General features: G+C 48.5%; 6 protein-coding genes across 6 annotated transcripts; 3 read left to right on the top strand and 3 right to left on the bottom strand.

Moving 5' to 3' along the window:
* Positions 1-473: 473 nt before the first annotated feature.
* On the top strand, positions 474-5,346 carry BHQ10_006260 (uncharacterized protein; the record flags this gene model as incomplete). Its single annotated transcript, XM_040878827.1, has 3 exons — positions 474-4,074; positions 4,125-4,403; positions 4,457-5,346. 3 exons carry the CDS (start codon positions 474-476, stop codon positions 5,344-5,346), a joined length of 4,770 nt encoding a protein of 1,589 aa, XP_040734764.1.
* Positions 5,347-6,018: 672 nt separating this feature from the next.
* BHQ10_006259 (uncharacterized protein) lies at positions 6,019-7,826 on the top strand (the record flags this gene model as incomplete). Its single annotated transcript, XM_040878825.1, has 4 exons — positions 6,019-6,100; positions 6,163-6,274; positions 6,334-6,415; positions 6,486-7,826. 4 exons carry the CDS (start codon positions 6,019-6,021, stop codon positions 7,824-7,826), a joined length of 1,617 nt encoding a protein of 538 aa, XP_040734763.1.
* Positions 7,827-8,605: 779 nt separating this feature from the next.
* Positions 8,606-11,472, bottom strand: BHQ10_006258 (uncharacterized protein; the record flags this gene model as incomplete). Its single annotated transcript, XM_040878824.1, has 3 exons — positions 8,606-9,010; positions 9,061-10,194; positions 10,243-11,472. 3 exons carry the CDS (start codon positions 11,470-11,472, stop codon positions 8,606-8,608), a joined length of 2,769 nt encoding a protein of 922 aa, XP_040734762.1.
* Positions 11,473-13,097: 1,625 nt separating this feature from the next.
* BHQ10_006257 (uncharacterized protein) lies at positions 13,098-16,321 on the bottom strand (the record flags this gene model as incomplete). The annotated part of the gene is made up of 2 exons (XM_040878823.1): positions 13,098-16,177; positions 16,228-16,321. 2 exons carry the CDS (start codon positions 16,319-16,321, stop codon positions 13,098-13,100), a joined length of 3,174 nt encoding a protein of 1,057 aa, XP_040734761.1.
* Positions 16,322-16,682: 361 nt separating this feature from the next.
* On the top strand, positions 16,683-17,592 carry BHQ10_006256 (uncharacterized protein; the record flags this gene model as incomplete). Its single annotated transcript, XM_040878822.1, has 2 exons — positions 16,683-16,963; positions 17,022-17,592. 2 exons carry the CDS (start codon positions 16,683-16,685, stop codon positions 17,590-17,592), a joined length of 852 nt encoding a protein of 283 aa, XP_040734760.1.
* Positions 17,593-17,834: 242 nt separating this feature from the next.
* On the bottom strand, positions 17,835-18,574 carry BHQ10_006255 (uncharacterized protein; the record flags this gene model as incomplete). Its single annotated transcript, XM_040878821.1, has 4 exons — positions 17,835-18,009; positions 18,061-18,167; positions 18,223-18,407; positions 18,529-18,574. 4 exons carry the CDS (start codon positions 18,572-18,574, stop codon positions 17,835-17,837), a joined length of 513 nt encoding a protein of 170 aa, XP_040734759.1.
* Between the last annotated feature and the right edge of the window lie 965 nt (positions 18,575-19,539).

The following is a 19,539-nucleotide window of genomic DNA, read 5'->3' as shown; positions in this document are numbered from 1 at the left end:
CAGCCTTATCTGGCGGCACCACTCGGCGAGTCACTCAACTATTCAATATCACCATCTCGGCCAAACTCCTTGCTCGCACGTTGTTTGTAGAGCCCCTTGATTGAAATATATACGCCGGCCGTCGATTAAGCCTTTCATTGTTCATACGCTGCTGGCGCAGGCATGTGTTCCTTGGTGTCGAATTGTTTGCTTAACTCATATCTTCGAACCTCCCGCCTTTCGCCCTACACTGCGTAATGTCACATCCATCAGCTTTCAGACGATCACAAACCGATATCGGGACCTCTGCCTCGAGCCCGTTGCGGCACGATTCCGTTGCTTCTACGACAAGTTCATCAGCCTACTCTGTCTTCTCGAATAATGCGGCGCCAAGTCGAAGTAGTACCATCTCTTCGAATGCTTCTTCCGTGAATAATTTTGGCCACAAACGTGGCATGAGCGAAGTCAGTGTCTTGGCTTCGAATACTTCCAGTATGCACGACAGACGGCCTTCCGCGGCCGAAACTTATGGCAATATTCGACGCTCTTTGCGCCCGCTGCCTCAAGCGCCCAATGCCTCTCCAAAGAGCTCGCTAAAGGAAGGCACAACTCGCCATGCCAGGAGCTACACCATTGATGATACGGTATACCGAAAGTCTGTATCTCCCGCAGGAACACCTGAGCGTAAGATAAGATGGCAGGACGAGGAGCAATCTCCTCAGCCTATGACAGAGTACCCCTTCCCAGCATCAACGCCTCCACGACCGCGTTCTCAGCACTCTTACAGTCAGAACAGCCCTCTCGCACCCAACCTGACTGCGTCCTTTACGGCCCCGGAACTCGAGACGTTTCAAAAATCATCGACTGGTCACCTTCGAACTCTATCAAAGTTTGCAAAATCTGGAGAGACCGAAGACTTCGCCATTGATTCGGCTCTGCCTTCAGTTGTCGGCCTGCAGAATCGAAGACGGTTGAAACGATCAGACTCTATCCGAGAAACCACTGTCACCAAAACCAAAAATGTTTCGTCATCATGGGCAGCTGGCAATTGGATGGATAAACAGAGGCAGTTTCTTCAGGCGTACGAATATCTTTGTCATATCGGAGAAGCTAAAGAATGGATAGAAGATGTTATTCAAAAGGAAATCCCGCCCATTGTTCAGCTTGAAGAGGCCCTTCGGGATGGTGTGACTTTGGCCGAGATCGTACAAGCTTTATATCCCAATAGAGCGCTACGAATCTTTAGAAATCCGCGTCTGCAATATCGACACTCCGATAACATTGCGTTGTTCTTCCGCTTTCTCGACGAGGTCGCCCTACCTGATATATTTCGGTTCGAACTAATTGATCTGTACGAGAAGAAGAATATTCCCAAGGTTATCCACTGTATCCATGCTCTTTCATGGCTGCTTTATAAAAATGGAATCGTTGCTTTCCGGATAGGGAACTTGGTGGGCCAGCTCCAATTCGAACATCATGAGCTCGAACAGACGCAAAAGGGATTGGACAAAGCAGGAGTCAGTATGCCTAGTTTTTCTGGAATGGGTGCGTCTTTTGGCGCCGAACCTGAGCCCGAACCGGAACCGGAGCCTGTTGAAACCGAAGAAGAACGTATCGAGCGCGAACTACACGAAAACGAAGACTCTATCAGTGACCTCCAAACACAGATCAGAGGTGCTTTGCTACGGGTCAGATTGGGCAAAGTTATGAACGAGCTTTGGGACAATGAACATGTGATTGTTGAGCTACAGTCCATGATACGAGGTGATTGGGCGCGTCAAATCTCTGGCTATCGATTACAAATGCGCCAATTCGCAGTCAATCTTCAGGCTATCTCCAGGGGTTTCTTGGTACGAGCGCGCAGACAAAGCGACGAGGAATGGTGGCAGCTTAAGGAGCCGGAAGTCTTGAAAATTCAAAACCTCGTCAGAGGCCGCAAAGTCAGGGACCAGATATCACAACTAAAGATGAGGATGCGACGCGAAGAATCTGGAGTAAAGTCTATTCAAGCAGCAATCAGGGGCGCGCTACAACGAAAACATGCCTCTGACCGAGTCCAGCAAACTAAAGGTGCAGAAAACGAGGTAAGAGGCCTTCAAGCAGCTATTAGGGGTATGCACGCACGCCAGTCAGTAGGTCAGACGCTAGCTCAGCTAGAGCACGAAACTCCATCCGTTTTATTCCTCCAATCAGTCATTCGAGCCTCAGCTCAAAGGGCTCGTGTGGCAGGCTTAAAGAAGGAGCTGACGCGGGATGAAGACAAAATATGCTCACTGCAGTCCTCTGTTCGTGCTGCAGCAGTCCGTAAGCAGCTCAAGTCTCTCCACGATCAACTTAGGCAACATCAAAATGAGGTTGTGGACCTGCAGAGTATTATTCGGGCCAACGCATTAAGGTCCAAACTTGAAGAGCAACGGTCCTCCTTAGCCGGTACAGAACCAGAAGTACTGCTTCTTCAGTCCATGACACGTGGGATGTTCCTCAGGAAACGAGTCACGTCCGATCTTCAAGATCTTGAAAAGAACACGTCGCTATTCACAACCTTGCAGTCTCTCGCTCGGGCTGCTCTAGTACGAAGAGATATTGGACAGATCCTCTCACAGCTCGAAGAGAACGAAGATGAAGTTGTACAACTTCAAGGGCTAATTCGAGCAATGCTCGTCCGTATCGATGTAGGCAACATCTTGTCGGACCTAGAGGCCGAAGAAGACATCGTCACGGACTTTCAAGCACGCATTAGAGGTTATCTCATTCGACTACGATTCGCCGAAAAGCAACGCTTCTTCCGAGAAAACATGGAAAAGGTTATCAAAGTCCAGAGTTTCGTTCGAGGCAAGATTCAAGGTCAGGCATACAAAAGCCTCACCAGTGGGAAGAATCCTCCTGTGGGCACCATCAAAGGTTTTGTCCATTTACTCAACGATAGTGATTTTGATTTTGATGAGGAAATTGAATTTGAAAGACTCAGAAAAAATGTTGTACAGCAGGTTCGACAAAATGAGATGGCAGATCAGTACGTCTCACAATTGGACATCAAAATTGCACTGCTAGTCAAGAACAAGATTACCCTGGATGAAGTCGTCAAGCATCAGAAACACTTTGGTGGACACGTCGGATCTCTACTGTCGAATAACAATATCCTGTCGAAGGACCCATTTGATCTCAAAGCATTGAACAAGACCTCACGGAAAAAGCTCGAGCAATACCAAGTTTTGTTTTTCTTGCTCCAGACCCAGCCACAATACCTCTCCAGATTGTTCCGCAAACTACGAGAACAAAATACCAGCGATAAGGAGTACGACAAGACCAAGCACATCATCATGGGTCTTTTCGGCTACGCACAAAAGAGACGAGAAGAATACTACCTTATCAAGCTGATTACACGTTCTATCAAAGAAGAGATACAGAGTTGCCCGTCTTTGCAAGACTGGGTTCGATGTAACTCATTCTGGCTCAAGCTGTTCGTGGCATACGTCAAGTCGCCAAGAGACCGGAAGTTCTTGCGAGAGATTCTCAATCCTATTGTTAAAGAATGGATTCTTGAGAACCCGGATATAGACCTTGAAAGCGATCCTATGCAAATTTATCGCACTGCCGTCATCAACGAAGAACTCCGAACCGGACAGAAGAGTCAACGACCTCTTGACATACCGAAAGAAGCTGCTATTCGGGATCCCGAGACAAGGGCTATCTTCATCCAACACCTTGAAAACCTTCGCGACATCTCAGAGCAATTCCTTGGCAGGTTCCATGAAGCGCTTCCAAAGATGCCTTTTGGCATACGCTATATCGCCAAGGAGTTGTATGAAATGCTCATCGCTCAGTACAGCAACGAAGATCCTGGTCTCGTTTTACAGGTGGCCGGCCAATGCATCTGGAAGAATTATCTCCAATCTGCTGTCTTGGAACCCGAGAAGCATGGTGTAGTCGATCATAGCTTGGACCCTAAGCACAAAAAGGATCTAAGCGAGATCGCAAAGGTTCTCTCTCAGGTGGCATCAGGACGTCTGTTTGGCGAAGAGGGTGTCTTCCTCCAACCGTTGAATCCTCATATCGGCAACTTTATTCTGCGTCTAGGTGATATTTGGGGCGACAGTAAGTTTCTCTTTGAAGCCTTTTATTCAAAATGTCTAACTTGTGTCTAGTGATCTCCGTGCAAGATGCGGAATCGTATTTCGACATTGATGAATTTAACGATCTGTATGCTAAGACCAAACCAACCCTGTACATCAAAATGTCGGACATCTTCTCCATCCATCAACTTGTTGCATCCGAGATTGACTTCCTATGCACACGACCGGATGATACCCTCAAGGAGATCATACGTGATCTCGGTAATGTAAAATCCAATCAGCATGAGCTTATGGCTGTCAGGTCTTCTGAAATCAGTCTGACACTCCATCCGAAGCTTACCAACATGGAAGGTAAGAAATTACATTCTACGAGAGCTATGTGCAGGTACTAATGTGATATATAGATCCGGAAGCCGGCACCAAAGCCCTGTTCATGGAGACCAAGAGATGCATCCTTTACATCATCAGAGTTCAGTCTGGAGCAAATCTTATGGAAATCATGCTCAAGCCTCCAACGGAAGAGGATGAACAAAGATGGCTGTCTCTGGTTCACGATGAACTTTCCGCGAACAACAAAAGGAAAGGTGCTTACTCTGAAGTCAATACAGCGCTAGATCTGAGCACCATGAATTATGCGGACCTAAAGAGTGTCGCTCTCGAAAATATACTTCGATTAGAGCAATCTGGAAAAATCAGCCGGCATAATCAGTACCAAGACATATTGAATGCGATTGCGGTAGACATTCGAACCAAGCACCGCCGAAGGATCCAACGGGAACGAGAGCTAGAGAGCGTTCGTCTGACATTGTCCAGATTGAATGATCAGGCTGAATTTCTTGAACAGCAGCTTAAGACTTATAATGACTACATTGAGCATTCGATGACGACTCTTCAGAACAAAAAAGGAAAGAAGCGATTCCTGATGCCTTTCACGAAGCAATGGGACCATGAACGTGAACTTCAGAAAACGGGCCGAGTATTCAAGCTTGGTTCCTACAAATACTCAGCACGTACTCTTGCCGAAAAAGGAGTGTTGGTGCACTGGAAAGGCTATACAGAGCGTCAATGGGACCGGGTTGACCTCAGTATCTCTAGTAATGAAGTTGGTGTGTTCATTCTCGATGGAAGTAGTGGTAATATGATGATACCTGGTGCCAACGCCCAGGTACCGCTCGACGACCTCTTGCAAGCACAGTACAACAATACGCAATTCCTCGATTTCTTCGAGGGCACTTTGCGAGTGAACGTTGATTATTTCTTGCATCTGATTATGAAGAAGTTCTACAACGAGTGATGACTTCTATTTGCTACATCCACTTGTTTCGATGATGATACATGCCATCAACGGCCTGACTTTATGGCTTTAATGATCTCAAAATTACGTTCAATGATATCCTTAGTAGGGCTTCGGAGTGTCGACTGTTTTGATATGGTTTCCAGGCAAGCGAGTTGACTTTTATGTTTTCATGTTTTATTGCAATTGTTATGCATATTGATTTGATGCTTTGTTTCTGTTTACTGCCGCGATATTGCACATATTTTATATCCCTGTCTCGTTTTGTACACTTCTCAAGTGAGATTGAGCTCAATCACCGTTGAAACCCTCATTTTTAAATGCTGGGTGGCATTCTTCCCAACCTGTACGTAACTTATCTTTGGCGATAGTCGCTATTATTTACCACTCGATACCAGAATAAATTCGATTTCAGCAGATTTTCGAATAAGTTTGAAAAAGAGATGGACAGTTCACGTGACCGAACTCGAAGGTGCGGCGGAACCGCTGCCTCAGGCCAGCAACTCCTGATGCCATATGGCATCAGGCACGTTTGTTTGGCCACCCAATCTCCTGTCCAAACCATCTTGAACCAGCCCAGCGCGACGTTGGCAATATCGTATCTTGATATTTTCGATAGAGATTTTTCTTTTCTTTCACGGCCATTTCATTTGTTTTAAAGAAGAAGATACGATGGATTTCAACAGTCTCAAAGAGCAGGTTAGCAACCTGACCTTGTACGATATCAAGGCCGGTGTTCGCAAGGTTCAAAATGGTTCGTTCAATAGCAATTGCTTCAATCCAAGTAGCAGCACTAATCTCTTATTGGATATGTAGCTGTCATGAATTATACCGAGATGGAGGCCAAGGTCCGAGAAGCCACCAACAATGAACCGTGGGGCGCATCGTCGACGTTGATGCAGGAGATTGCGAGTGGAACACACAACTAGTCAGTGGGATTGCGATTCAATGATTATGCTTGGTTATTAATAAGTTTGATCTGAACAGTCACCTTCTCAACGAGATTATGCCTATGATTTACAAGCGATTCACAGAAAAGACGGCGGAGGAGTGGAGGCAAATCTACAAGGTCTGTCGATCGACATATCTACAGACCGAAAAGTTTAGGGGAAATTGGAACTAAACAATTGCATGGATAGGCATTGCAACTCCTCGAATTCCTCATCAAACACGGCTCCGAACGCGTTGTCGACGATGCTCGATCCCACTTGTCCCTGATCCGCATGCTTCGCCAATTCCACTATATCGACCCCAATGGCAAGGATCAGGGCATCAATGTGCGCAACAGATCTCAGGAGCTCGTCAAATTGCTGGGTGATGTAGACGCCATTCGCGCAGAAAGGAAGAAAGCTCGCGCCAACCGCAATAAGTTCGGCGGCATGGAAGGGACTGGCGGTGCGTTCTCGAGCGGCGGCGGTGGTGGTGGCAGATACGGCGGTTTCGGCAGCGATTCATATGGTGGTTACAGCGGAGGCGTGTTTGGAGATGGAGGCGGATTCGGCGGTGCAGGCGACCCTAGCGATTTCAGGGACAGTGCCAGACGATCGAGCCGGTTTGAGGAATACGATGAAGAAGATGATGAGCCCTCTGCGGCGCCTACATCCCGACGACCTGCAGAACCTAGAGCACAGGCCAAAGCGCCTCAGCCGCCACCAAAGGGGCAAGATGTTGATTTATTCGACTTTGGTGATGATGATGTCCTTGCGGCCCCGGCGGCAGTACCGTCTTCCACGGCCGCTGGGAAGAAGCCTGCTACCGGTATAGATATCCTCGGCGGCACCGCCGGGGGAGCGGACGACGATGACTTTGATGATTTCCAGTCTGCCTCACCACCTGCTCCCGCGCCAACGGCGGTTACCACAACCGCAAGCACGCAATTCGTTGCACCGAAACCAGTCTCCGCAGCCCAAGGCGCCGATTTGACAGGTCTTGTGGGGTTCACATCAAACACCACCACGCCCACAGGCTCAACGACAATGTCCCCGCCTCCTCTATCGACAGGCTCGGCATTCGCAGCACCAGCAGCACCGCTCCAACAACAACAGAAACCATCCGGCTACCAAGCCCCAACACCAAACTACTATACCTCCGTAAACGCAGGCTTCAACAACCAGCCCTCCGTACTATCGCCCACCTCAACTCTCAGCGGCAGACCCGGCATGGGCGGAACCACATCCTCTTTCTCCTCCCTCACCTCCCCAACCAGCACTACAGCATCATCCCCATCTCTCACCTCAGCAGGCCAAAAACCCGCCACCAAATCTGCCGGCGGAGACGTCTTTGGATCCCTGTGGAACACCGCAAGCGCCAGCGCCGGAATCCAGAAGACTGCAGCGCAAAAGGGACCTAATCTGGCAAGTATGGCCAAGGAGAAGTCCAGTGCCGGTATTTGGGGCACTACTGGAAACACATCAAATAACAACAGCGGATTCTCGTCGTCTAACAGGCCGGCTAATGGAGGGGGGGATTTGCTTGGTTGAGATTTCAAAGTACAGATTGAACTATAAGGAAGATGGTTTAGTAGATAAGACCTTTCTTCATTTTTCTGTTGCGTACGATCGATTAGCTTGATGTGTTAGTTACTTATATAGCCTTTTGTCTTTTTTTGCTATTGTCTGTTATTTCGCCGTCTTGATTCAATCATTCAATGTTGACTATAATGCCAGTTGATACTCTAGCCCATTGATATAATGCTGGTTGCGATAGACAAAATTGATGTTTACTTCTGGAAGTTTGAAATTATGTTGATATACGTGATACTAACCTCGATGCCAAACGTCCATGGACACCAAATGTCAATAAAGCGAACTTGATATAAAGTCATTATATTCAACTATAATACAACAGCGATCATGCACCACTTTCGACCATTCAAACAAGAGGGAAAACCTATTGTCAATTCCGACGTAATACCATGATTCCATGCCACTGTCATTGCCATAGAAAAGAAGAAAAGTGTCCTTAAAACCAAAATGCAATTCCTGCATTAAAAAGAAAGTAAAAGGGGAATGGGAATTATGTAACAAGTAGTTGATGTTGCGGCGAAATGGACAGAAATGTTCATACAAAAATATAAAAAGAAAAAATCTTGTCCCCGACAAAATATATTCCAAACATGAATTAGAATGTAGATGCAATAAAATAAAAAGAATCAATCATTGAATCATTCATGTCATGAACATGTCTCTCCTGTCCCTATCCAGTTTTGGCTTTGTCGAAAGAAAATAGAATGAGATGAAAAAACAGAGGAACGGATTGTTTATCGGAAGTCGTCGCTATTGCCTTCGTCAAGCTCAAGCTGATCAATGCGTTGGACGAGTTCCTTCGTTTCACGGGCAATTTCAAAAGCGATGGGAGGCAATTTGGCGGTCAGGTCACGAAGTTGTTCGGGGCTTTCGATCTCTTCTCCTTCAGCTGCTGTGTGAGATAAACGGTCTGAGCATTCGGCTAGGCTTTGAACAACTGGTCCTAAGCGTTCGCGTACTGCGGGACTGATCTCGGCTTTGTCCATGGCATGGTCTGTCGATGCAACCACGTTGCCTACCACAATCGATATCGCGCTGATGTGGTTACGGATGGCTGAGATATTTTCTGCGCCACGGATGCTGGCCACAAGCGCTTGAATAGTCTGCACAAGGCCCTCAGTTTGATCCTCAAGATATAGCTGTCAAATGATTAGTATCTAGGTCTACCATAGACGATTGGGGAAAATACCTTCAACTCCTCCAATTCATGGTCTTGAGGACGCACGGCGCCGTATCCTGCCTTTCCAATAGCAAGGCCCTGAATAGGAATTCCACTGCGAGACATTGTTCGTCGCGAATGAGCTATACTTCGAGTCCTGGCTGACGGACTGCTGATCGCACTATATACAGACTCATTGTTGCTCAATCGAGATTGACTGGCAGCTATGCTGAAGTAGCCGGGCGATTGCATTGGAGCAATATTGTCCTCGTTTTCATCTTCAAAATCTTCAATGGGACTGGCTTGAACTTTGACCAGGCGCAAGAGCTCAATGACTGCAGTGCTTAGGTGAGATGCAGCCGCATCAAGCAAAGACACAGGCGATAGGCCGTTGGAGCCGGCAAAGTTCTTGGATGCCGTGATCAGGTTGTTGGCAGTGGCCGAGACTCTGGACTTTGCTCGTTTCTGTGCAGGAGACACCTCAGCTCCGGTCTCGGTGTCATTCATCATATGACGCACAGCTACAACGACCACTTTCATCTGCTCGAGGACGAGACTGGGCTCACCAGAACGAGCTGAACGCAACAGTTCATCAATAGACATTTGGAACTTGGTGACATGTGCATCTTTGACCAGTCCATGCTCATGGATGAGTTCGTTCTCTCTCGCGGCCATACCAACGTCGGTATGTAGATTAGGAATTCCGACAGTCGATGTACGCAAGTGTCGTAGCTGAGTCTTGGCCCTGACATATCGATTTTTCCACTCCTTGACTTCTTCCTCGAGTCGGTTGAAATCGCGAGAAAGCTTTTCTTCTTGTTCCCAAGTGGCATTACTTCGTTCCGACATGGCCCTCATTTCCTTCAAGAAGTTGCTAGCGTCGCGGCGCACTTCTTCGGTGGTCTTCTGTTGCTCTTGCAATTGCGACTGAAGAGATTCGTGTCGTATCTCGAGGTCGCTGTATCGTTCTTGAAGCTCGACATCTACACCCGCACTTTGCGCAGCCTCGATTTGTTCCCGCAATTCGCGCTCTTTCTGGGCATGTTCTTGCTGCATTTGTTCTAGCTTATTCTGAAGGTATGTGTTTGCATTTTCGACGTCGGTGAGTTTGGTCTCCAGCTCAGACTTGACGCCTTCCCATTCATTGCGTTCACTGGTACTGATCTACATACTGTCAGCACTCTTCATTCCTCAATCTTAGATCATACACACCTGTGATTTCTCCTGCTCGTCCTGCAAGCGAGATATTTCCTCATCTTTGCTCTTCATCAAAGCTTGGAGTTCATCAACACGTTCTTGTAACGTTGTAACTTGGGCTTGGCTGTCTGACAGAAGTTTTTTCTCCCCTAAAGTGGTTGTCGTTCCTCTTCGACTCTGTAAGGCGTCCAGTCCAAAAGCATCGCTGCGTCCATCAAAATCGTCGTCCAATCCGCCATCATCGTCATCCTCCACGAGAGTACTCTTATTCGGGACGATCGTATTGCTCTGAAATGACTTCGCCAAAGGCTCCTCTCCGCCAGGGCTTATTCCACCGCTGAGAGATTGCTGACGCGGAGGGAATCGTCCACCAGGAGGCCCGCCAGGGCCTCCGGGACCCCCAGGACCAGGAGGATACCCTCTGCCACCAGGGCCACGCGACGCTGGTCGAGACCCGCCGGGATATCCGTTCGGTGGAAATCCGTTCGAACCAGGTCGAAAACCATTCATCGGCCCGTTTCCTCGAGGCGGACCACCGCGCATACTACCTGCAGGACTTCCAACACGCGGGACATCTGGACCAGCAAACTGGGGGAACCGTCGTTCCAACTCACAAAAGACGTCGGTAGCCAAGTCACGGAATCGTGGATGCTGCAACGATGCAAGTTTCTGACGAGCCTGGTTTCGCTTTTCGTGAAAGTCTGGCCGAGGTGGTAGTGAAGGTGGAATATCTGTCCGCGGAGGCCGTCCTGGACCTCCGGCAGCTTGTTGACGGCGGACAAGCTCATCAAAAACGTCGGTACTCAATTCGTGAAATTGTGTTGGTGATAGTCTCAAAAGTTTATCCCGAGCTTTGTTCGTTTTCATAGCAGCCCTATCACTCGCATGCGGGTTTCCCAGAAACCGGCGAACTGCATTGTAATGTTGAGCAAGCGAATCTTCCATCCTGCGATAACGGCCGCCTTGCTGGTCTGGTAGCGTTCCTACACTTGATCTGGCAGCAACAGAACTCGGAGGCGATGGGTTACCGGGGTCGCCCGGTCGTCGAGGCATCGGGTTGCCACCATTCAGACCTAGAGAGCCAGTCGGGGTGGGAGCACCTGAACTCGGAGGAGTCGCTAGATTTCCGCGATTCTGTACTGACGGAGAGAGGGGAGCATTGAGTCCGAGTTGATATTGGCCGATGCCAGACCATTCGCTGTCATCAGCGGAGACGGGGGACATTGTACCGTTGCGGCCATTCATATCGGTCGGTAGTTATGGTGTAGAGAGGCAATGAAAAGAAACAGAATAACAGATGGCGTACAGTCCGGTCACCCCATGTATTCGAAGAAACGAATTTCAGCTGAAATGCGCAGATAACCGATCTGACTTGAGTAGAAATCGTCGATGAACAAATCGCAAAGTGATAATCCCCTCAACATCCAGCCTCGTTGTGTGTGGTTGGGCGCCGGCAAGGTTCTCGATACTGCAGGCAGCGGTTTAGGGAGAGCGTGTCTCAGGAGTATACTCGTCACACCGGCCGGGACGCAAGGAGCAAGATAAGAAGGGCAGCGCAAAAAGGACCGCGATAAACCACAGTCATAAATATATGTACGACGTAATAGTAGGGATGGCTGAAGAATTGAACGGAGAGTCTGTACAGCACAAGTCGGGAAGCACAGAAGAAAGAAATCGGGCTGGTCTGGCTGGAGTGGAGATTTTTGCGACGGACATGCTCCTTCCTCCAGACGAGGGAAAGGGCAAGGCACGAACGGCTTGTGGCTAGACCAGACTGTCCGACCCGCCCGCTCCTTCCCCGTTGACTGACGAGTACGTACCTGACACAGCCACAGTTCTCCTTTCTCTCTGCTCTCTCCCTCTTCTCTTTATTCCACTTCTACATTCTATTCGTGTCTTGTTTGCGCCAGGCACACAACCCTTTTACAGTGAACTGCGGAGTATGCTGTATACCTCCCCTCAACAAGCCGGCAAGAGAGATCACTGGTCACCCTGCCCTGAAGCCAAGCATCCAGGCACAACCCGTCTACCAATCATCGTGCCAAACCGACTTTTCTATATCACCCCATAGTATAGACGCTCATTTCGTTCGCATGACCCAAAGTTCCAAACACCTGGTTAAGTGAGCTGTCTCGACTCTCTAGTCCCCTATCAATCAAATCAGTGATTGCGATTCTTTCAGATAAGCAGGTCTAATGAATTGCAAGGAATAAACTCCGTCGGGATAATTAAAATTGCTTACTCCATTCTAATTCCTGCCGCTTAGCCTCGTAGTATCCTAGGGAGACTGCTTTCTGGTACAACATAGGACCTTTCCTCAGTCCGAGGTACCCCTTCTTCTTGAATACCTTTGTAGCATTGTCAGTCAAGCCATTCACCACGATCCTCCGAGTTCAAGTCCCCTTCTTTCCTCAGACAAAGGTATGGACAAAGTTAAGCTTTGAACTTATCATGCAAAAGTATGTACTAAGTAGTAGACGGCAAGTACTAGAGAGACGCCACCACGAACCTATATCAACCAAAGTTCGCGCCATCACCTTGCAATCCCCGTATTAACGTGCTAGTCGTATATGAAGTACCAAAGACACGCATATCATTCGTTCTGCAAGCAGGAAGATGAAGGATCATGGCGTCGTCCCACGCCTGTTGGGGCTAGCAAGGACGGTTTACTTTGGTCACTAGGGCTAGTATGGTATAGTAGATACGCCAGCGTATTATTAACACTGCAAACGTACGGCTATTGTAACTTTTGATTGTCCTTGAATATCTCGGGCCGACCGATGTGATATTGAAATTGTGCTACAAAAGGGTATCTCTAAATAAACAAAAGCAATGAGAATCAAGTCAATCATGTCCCAGCTATCCGTCCGTCAGTCTGGACCCTCCTCAGCCTTGATCACCTCGTCAGACTCACCCCCCTCAATTTTGACCTCCCTCTCCTCCTGCTTTAAAAGCATCTCCCTTCTATCTTTATACCACCTCTCGAGACAAGCCCGTCTCTGCGCCTGCGTCATCCCTTCCACCACAAGCGCAAACTCAGTCGCATTCGGAAACCCGAATTTCTGCGCCATACTGCAAAACTGGCGTTTGCGTACGTCCTGCGGAGGATGGAATTTGAATTTAATTGTTTTGCTACCGTCTATGGTGCGAATTTTGAAGTTTTCGTAGTTGCTTAAATTGCTGGTGCTGTTTTTGAGGCGATTGTTGGGTTGAGAGGACGAATCAAAAACGTGCATGTCGCCCTGTAATGGGTCGTTGTGTTGTTCGGCGCGACGGCTGAGACGTTCTTCGACTTTGGAAGAGCCGATGACTTCGTTGTTGAGATGGCTGTATTCGACGCCGGCGCCTGCCAGGATGGCTTGTACGGGGTCGTGTTTCTTGTTGCCTTGAATTGACGAAGAAGCTGGAGTCGTTGTTGATGGCGTGTCACCACGTATCAAGGCTGCTATCTGGCTAATGGTCTCATTATCGTCGTCATCACCAGCACTGCCAGATTTGACCGAGGCATTGTCAGGGATATCTACATCCCCGTCCTGCTCGAGTTCAACGCCGACGACTTGCACGCCTGCCTTGCTCTCGGCAATATTGGTCTTGTTCACGATATCTCTCAGAACGATATTGTTGTTCTGATACTCAAACAGATTGGAAAGACCAAAGATCTCGCCCTTTTGATCCTTCTTCTCCTGCACTCCTTTGAAGTACCTTCGCTCAGTGCTGGCATTGTATCCGATATTGGCTTGCTGTTGTTTGTAAATCTGACGAGCATAGACAATCTCTTCAATGGTACCTGCAGAAATGAGTCGGAATACTTCGACATCTCTGTGTTGTCCGATTCGATACGCCCGATCCTGCGCCTGCAAGTCATGAGAGGGGTTCCAGTTCGGATCGACCACAACGACTTTATTCGCAGACACAATATTCAACCCAACACCTCCTGCGCGTGTCGAGATCAAAAATACGAATTGCTGAGGATCCGAGTTGAAATCATCGACAGCTTTCGCTCGATCTTCGTAAGACATGGCGCCATCCAGATAACTGACGTTATAACTAGTGTGATTGAAAAGCATCTGAAGCATTTTCAACAGTCGAACACTATGCGAAAACACCAGGACTTTGTCACCGTTGGCATGCCACCATTTGAGGAGCTTTCGAAGGACTTTCCACTTTCCACAGAATTCCGGATTGGCATAGTTGATGATCGAATCCCGGGTTTGATAGAGCTCGCGCCATTGATCTGGGACTGCAAGCTGTAGCATTTCCAAGTCTTTGTCTTGCTTTTCCCGCGGGTCCTGTCCCTGTGGTATGAGGATTGCGAGGTGATTGCTGAGTTTTTGCAGATTTTGTATAGCTGGAAACACGTAGTTTTGCCATTTCTGGCCAGACGGTAGGAATCTATTGCAGCACCAACCGGATTTCTTCCCTGAACCACAGTCACACATTTCTGATGCGTTCTTGATATACACCACTGCATCGCTGTTCAAGAAGTTTTCATATGCATCTGCTTGCGTGTCTGTCAAAGGACAGAAAACTACCCTATCGCTCTTTTTTGGTAGTTGATCCGCAATCAACGTCTTCATGCGCCGAAGGAAGAATTCCGGGAGCAAATTCTGCACGAGTTTCTTGGCTGTCTTGCGCGCTTTGCTCAGCTGATACAGAGTAGCATCATGAGACTGACCAATCTTCAAAGGATCCGCCACAGCTCTCTTCCACGCAGTTACCGGGCCCAGCTTCCCGGGATTCGTCCAATTCAACAACGTCCACAATTCCTCATATTTGTTCTGAATAGCTGTGCCCGTAAGCCCAATCCGACAGAGAGCATTAATCTCGTTCATCGCTATAGTTGTCTCCGACTTGCGCTCCTTGATCTGGTGGCATTCATCGGCAACGATGCAGTCCCATTCCACCATATTGATAGCATCCTTATTCATGCGATACGTCACATACGTCGTAATCAAAATCTCCAACCTGCCAGCCTTAGCAGCTTGCAGCGCTTCTTCCTTTCGGTCACCATGAAACACTCCAACAGCCCACCACCCCCAGCGCTGTAATTCAGATTTCCAGTTCTCAATCAACGTGCCGGGGCAAACAATCAGTGTGCGCGGGTACCAAACATCGTCCCCGCTCCGCCTCAACTTCCTCATCCTTTTCATGTCTCGCTCATCTGCCGTTTTGCCGTACGCAGCAGTAAGAAAAGCAATGACCTGCACCGTTTTACCCAGACCCATATCATCGCCCAATATCCCACCTTTCTGATAAACGAACAATTCATGCATAAACGCAGCCCCTTCAACCTGATAATCCCTCAACCACTGCGCAATAGGCGCGGGAATCAGACCCAGAGAAAACGGTAATGGAACATCCTCGTAAGGTTTCGGGGGCGTGATATCCCTAAACGCAGGCTTCTCCTTTAAGAATTCCAGGTTTTCGTCATCCGAGAAGTCGACATCGTCAAAGTTTGGCGGTAGTCGTAACCCGGCTTCTTTGAGACGGTTCATGCGCGCATCGAATTGGGAACGGCGCTGTTGTAAGAAGTCTGGTAGTGTATGTTCCATCAAATCGTCTTCGGACGAAACAGGGTCTTCTGTGAAATCTCGCGTAGGCCATTTGGACTTTCGTGCTGCTGCTGACGCTGACTCTACGGGGAGTCGACCGACCAGCGCGTCGCGAGCAGGCACTGATCTCCTTTTCCGACCTGGGTTGACATCGCTTTCTCGTTCTTTTCCCTTTCCTTTTCGTGCTCGATGCGCATTTAGAGAGGCGCGTTTGCGTTGGATGCTTTTCCGGTTCTTGAATTGTTGGTATGCGGCTTCGCCGTCGTTGAATTCGTCGTCGAGGATACTGGAGGAGGAGGAAGAGGAGGGATCGGGAGATTCGTCTCGTTCATGTAAGCGGCGTTTTTTATGGCTATTTATAGGTTCTTGCTCGTCTCGTCGCGATTTCTTGGGTGAATCTGTTGTCTGTCAGATTTGCCTGATCCAACATGTAGACAGACATTGTTACCAGCAGATGACTTTGGCTGGACAGAAACAATCTCCAAATCATCGTCATCATCTGAATCGGTCACAGTGACAACTGAATCTATATCCGACGCCATGTCGCATGCTGTTTATAGTACTTAGCTGTATCTAGTTGTAGGTAGTTGGAGCTTATCAGTCGCGGGGCTAGACTTCCTGCCGGCCCAAACACTCCGCATCGGGAAAGGAGCTTTTAACTTTAAATTTTGCGGCGAGATTTCTTCAATTATCATCCATATCAGATTTCATTACACCACTACGCAGAACCGAATACTCTTAACGCTAAACTCCACTACTATCTTTCATCCATAGCCACTGATTGAAAGCACAAATTGCATACACATTCCCAATTTGGACATCTACATTGCGCAAAAAACTTATCACCGGACAACCAAAAAGACATAAAAGGCACTCCGTGCCTCTCAACCTCACGACACAAAAATGCCACTCGACACTTCAACAACCTACCCTCTCACAAAACTCCGCCTCGACGGTCGACGATGGAACGAACTCCGGCTGCTCCAAGCGCAACTATCCACCAATCCCGCCAGCTCAGGCTCCTCATATCTCTCCATGGGCAACACATCGATAATGTGTACCGTCCACGGTCCCCACGAGACCAGCGGCGCAGGTAGCGCGACCGAAGCAGTGGTTGATGTCGACGTTAATATCGCTGGGTTTGCGGGCGTGGATCGCAAGAGGAGGGCTGGGGGGAGTGATCGGTTCGTTCCATACCCGTTAGGGATATGAAGTAGAATACTGACTGACTGACTATGGCAGACAATCAACCCAACTCTCAACAGCACTCAAATCCGCTTTCCAGTCTCACCTCCACACCTCGCTCTATCCGCACAGCACAATCACAGTGCAAGTTTCCGTCCTCTCGTCTGACGGCTCCCTCTTCGCCGCCGCCATAAACGCATGTACCCTCGCGCTCGTGGATGCTGGTATCCCCATGCCGGGCTTACTTTGTGGATGCACAGCAGGCATGAGCGGTAGCGCATCCACGCCTCGCGATCCATCTTCCTCATCAGCAGAAGACTCGCTAGATCCGTTACTTGACTTGTCGTTGCCCGAGGAGCAGGAATTGCCGTTTATAACGATCGGGACTACGACGGCCCTGCCCGCGGCGTCGGCGGCGGCGGCGGAGGATGATGTGGATGATATGAAGGTTTCGGTGCTGCATATGGAGACGAGGGCACATACGTCATATTTGGATGCGATGCTCGCGGTGGGTATTGATGGGTGTAAACAGATTAGGGAGATACTCGAGGGGGTGATCAAGGGGTCGAATGGGGGTGTTGTGCCGGGTTTGGGAGGTGGTGATGAGAGTGATGAGATGGATATATAATGTATGATATACAGCAATGATGTTTACGTAGATTATCCATGATTTTTACGGAAGAATAATGCCAAAGCCAAGACCTCACTCGAAAGTAAGAATCTCAGAAACACATGATTGCATTTCCTCAAAGGACTGACTTGTAAGCTACTGGCAAGTAAAATAGACACCAATCTACTAGCCCTTCTGCAGAGTTGAGAGGTAGATGAATCTATCGCCGGAACACGTTTTAGGAAAAATATGGAAACATTTTAAGCAGCGCCAGAGTTGACGATCTTGGCGGTTCCGCGGACGGAGCCGCTAGAGGTGCCAAGTCGCTCAATGTCCTCGACGACATCGTATCCCTTGGTGACCTCGCCGAAGACGACGTGCTTGCCATCGAGCCAGTTGGTCTTGACGGTGGTGATGAAAAATTGGGAGCCGTTACTATCGAAGCCTGTTAGTGGATGACAGCTTCATGGGAGAGGAAAGGCTTACGTGTTGGGACCAGCGTTGGCCATGGAGAGAAGACCAGGGCGCTCGTGGCGGATTTTGAAGTTCTCGTCGGCGAACTTATCACCGTAGATGGACTTACCACCGGTACCCTAGACAAAAATTAGCATTTGATTGGATTATACACTCAGACAACAGAAGACATACGTTGCCGCGGGTGAAGTCACCACCCTGGAGCATGAACTGGGGGATGACACGGTGGAAGGAAGAGCCCTTGTAGGTCAAGACCTTGCCAGTCGAATCGGTGAAGCCGTTGCAGAGCTCAGCAAAGTTCTTGGCGGTTTTGGGGACGACATCGTCGTAGAGCTTGAATTCGACACGACCTGTCTTGGCTGGTAGGAATTAGCATTTGATTGTAGATGTGGAGTGATGACTTGATAGTCGAAGATGGCTCAAGATGAGTCCAAGAGCTTGAGCTGAGCTGATGCAAGAGGGGCAGGAAGGATAACTTACTTTGGCCAGCAGGGCCGTACTCAATTTCAAAGAAGGCAGTAGACATGATTGCAGATGATTGAGAGAATGCACGAGAAGAGCAATTGAAACCTGGGGAGAAGGAAGTAGGACGACGGATGAAGGAAGCAGAAGCTGAAGTGGCAGGAGAAGAGGKAATGAAGGAGGAGACCGAGCGAAAAGCAGAAGGTGGGGTGGACAGTGATGCTCTGAGGCTTCGGGAGAACATTGTTGCCATTTTGCCTTGGAGTGCTAACAAAAGCAGCCTGTTCTGGAGGGGCAGCGCAAGTCACGGGCGAGGGGCAGAATGAGGGGTTCTTCTTTTTGGGTTAGTCAAGCCTCTTGGTAAGTTAAGTTGGTATGCGGGTATCGGTATTACCTGTACGAGATTGAGTCGTATTATGAGACTACTACCAGACCACCAACACTTGTGTCAGCCGGCATGACTTTAATATACAGCTCAAGAGTAAAGGTATCGGTGTCATGTATCTTCCATTTCCTGACTCGATAGATGGATTATACGTACCAATCAAATAGCCAATTGAAGCAGTTCAACCAGCCAAATAGACAAGATCAAGAGAATTTTATGCCGGTTTGGTGATGCGAGATGAATGCAGCACAAAAGCGTCACGGAAACAAACAAAAGAGTAATTAAAGAGTAGACAAGGAGTAATACACTTCAGAAGCAAGACAATGAAATAGTATTACAGATGGTAGCCTCGGTTGAAAGGATAGCAAGATGATGAATGGCAAACAAATAAGATGAAGTTCACGAGAGAGAGAAAAAGGAGACGTGGAAGGTTCTGCTTACTAAGGCGACAGCTACGGCTAAGCTATGCAAGGAGAACTTAGCCCCGAATTTAGCAGGCGTTGCCGGGGCGGAAAACGGATCCGGCAAGTAGATGTAACAGGCTTGTTTCTGGAATACTTGATGGTAATATACTGCGTATTGATACGCGCAATACAATAATTCGATACGGATGTAGTGATTAATTAGTCGACACCTAAGGTACG

Source organism: Talaromyces amestolkiae (genome assembly GCF_001896365.1).
Source record: "Talaromyces amestolkiae strain CIB chromosome Unknown scaffold11.1, whole genome shotgun sequence".
Lineage (NCBI taxonomy): Eukaryota > Fungi > Ascomycota > Eurotiomycetes > Eurotiales > Trichocomaceae > Talaromyces > Talaromyces amestolkiae.
The sequence above is the reverse complement of the archived record's forward strand: the minus strand, read 5'-3'. Positions and strand labels throughout refer to the sequence as shown.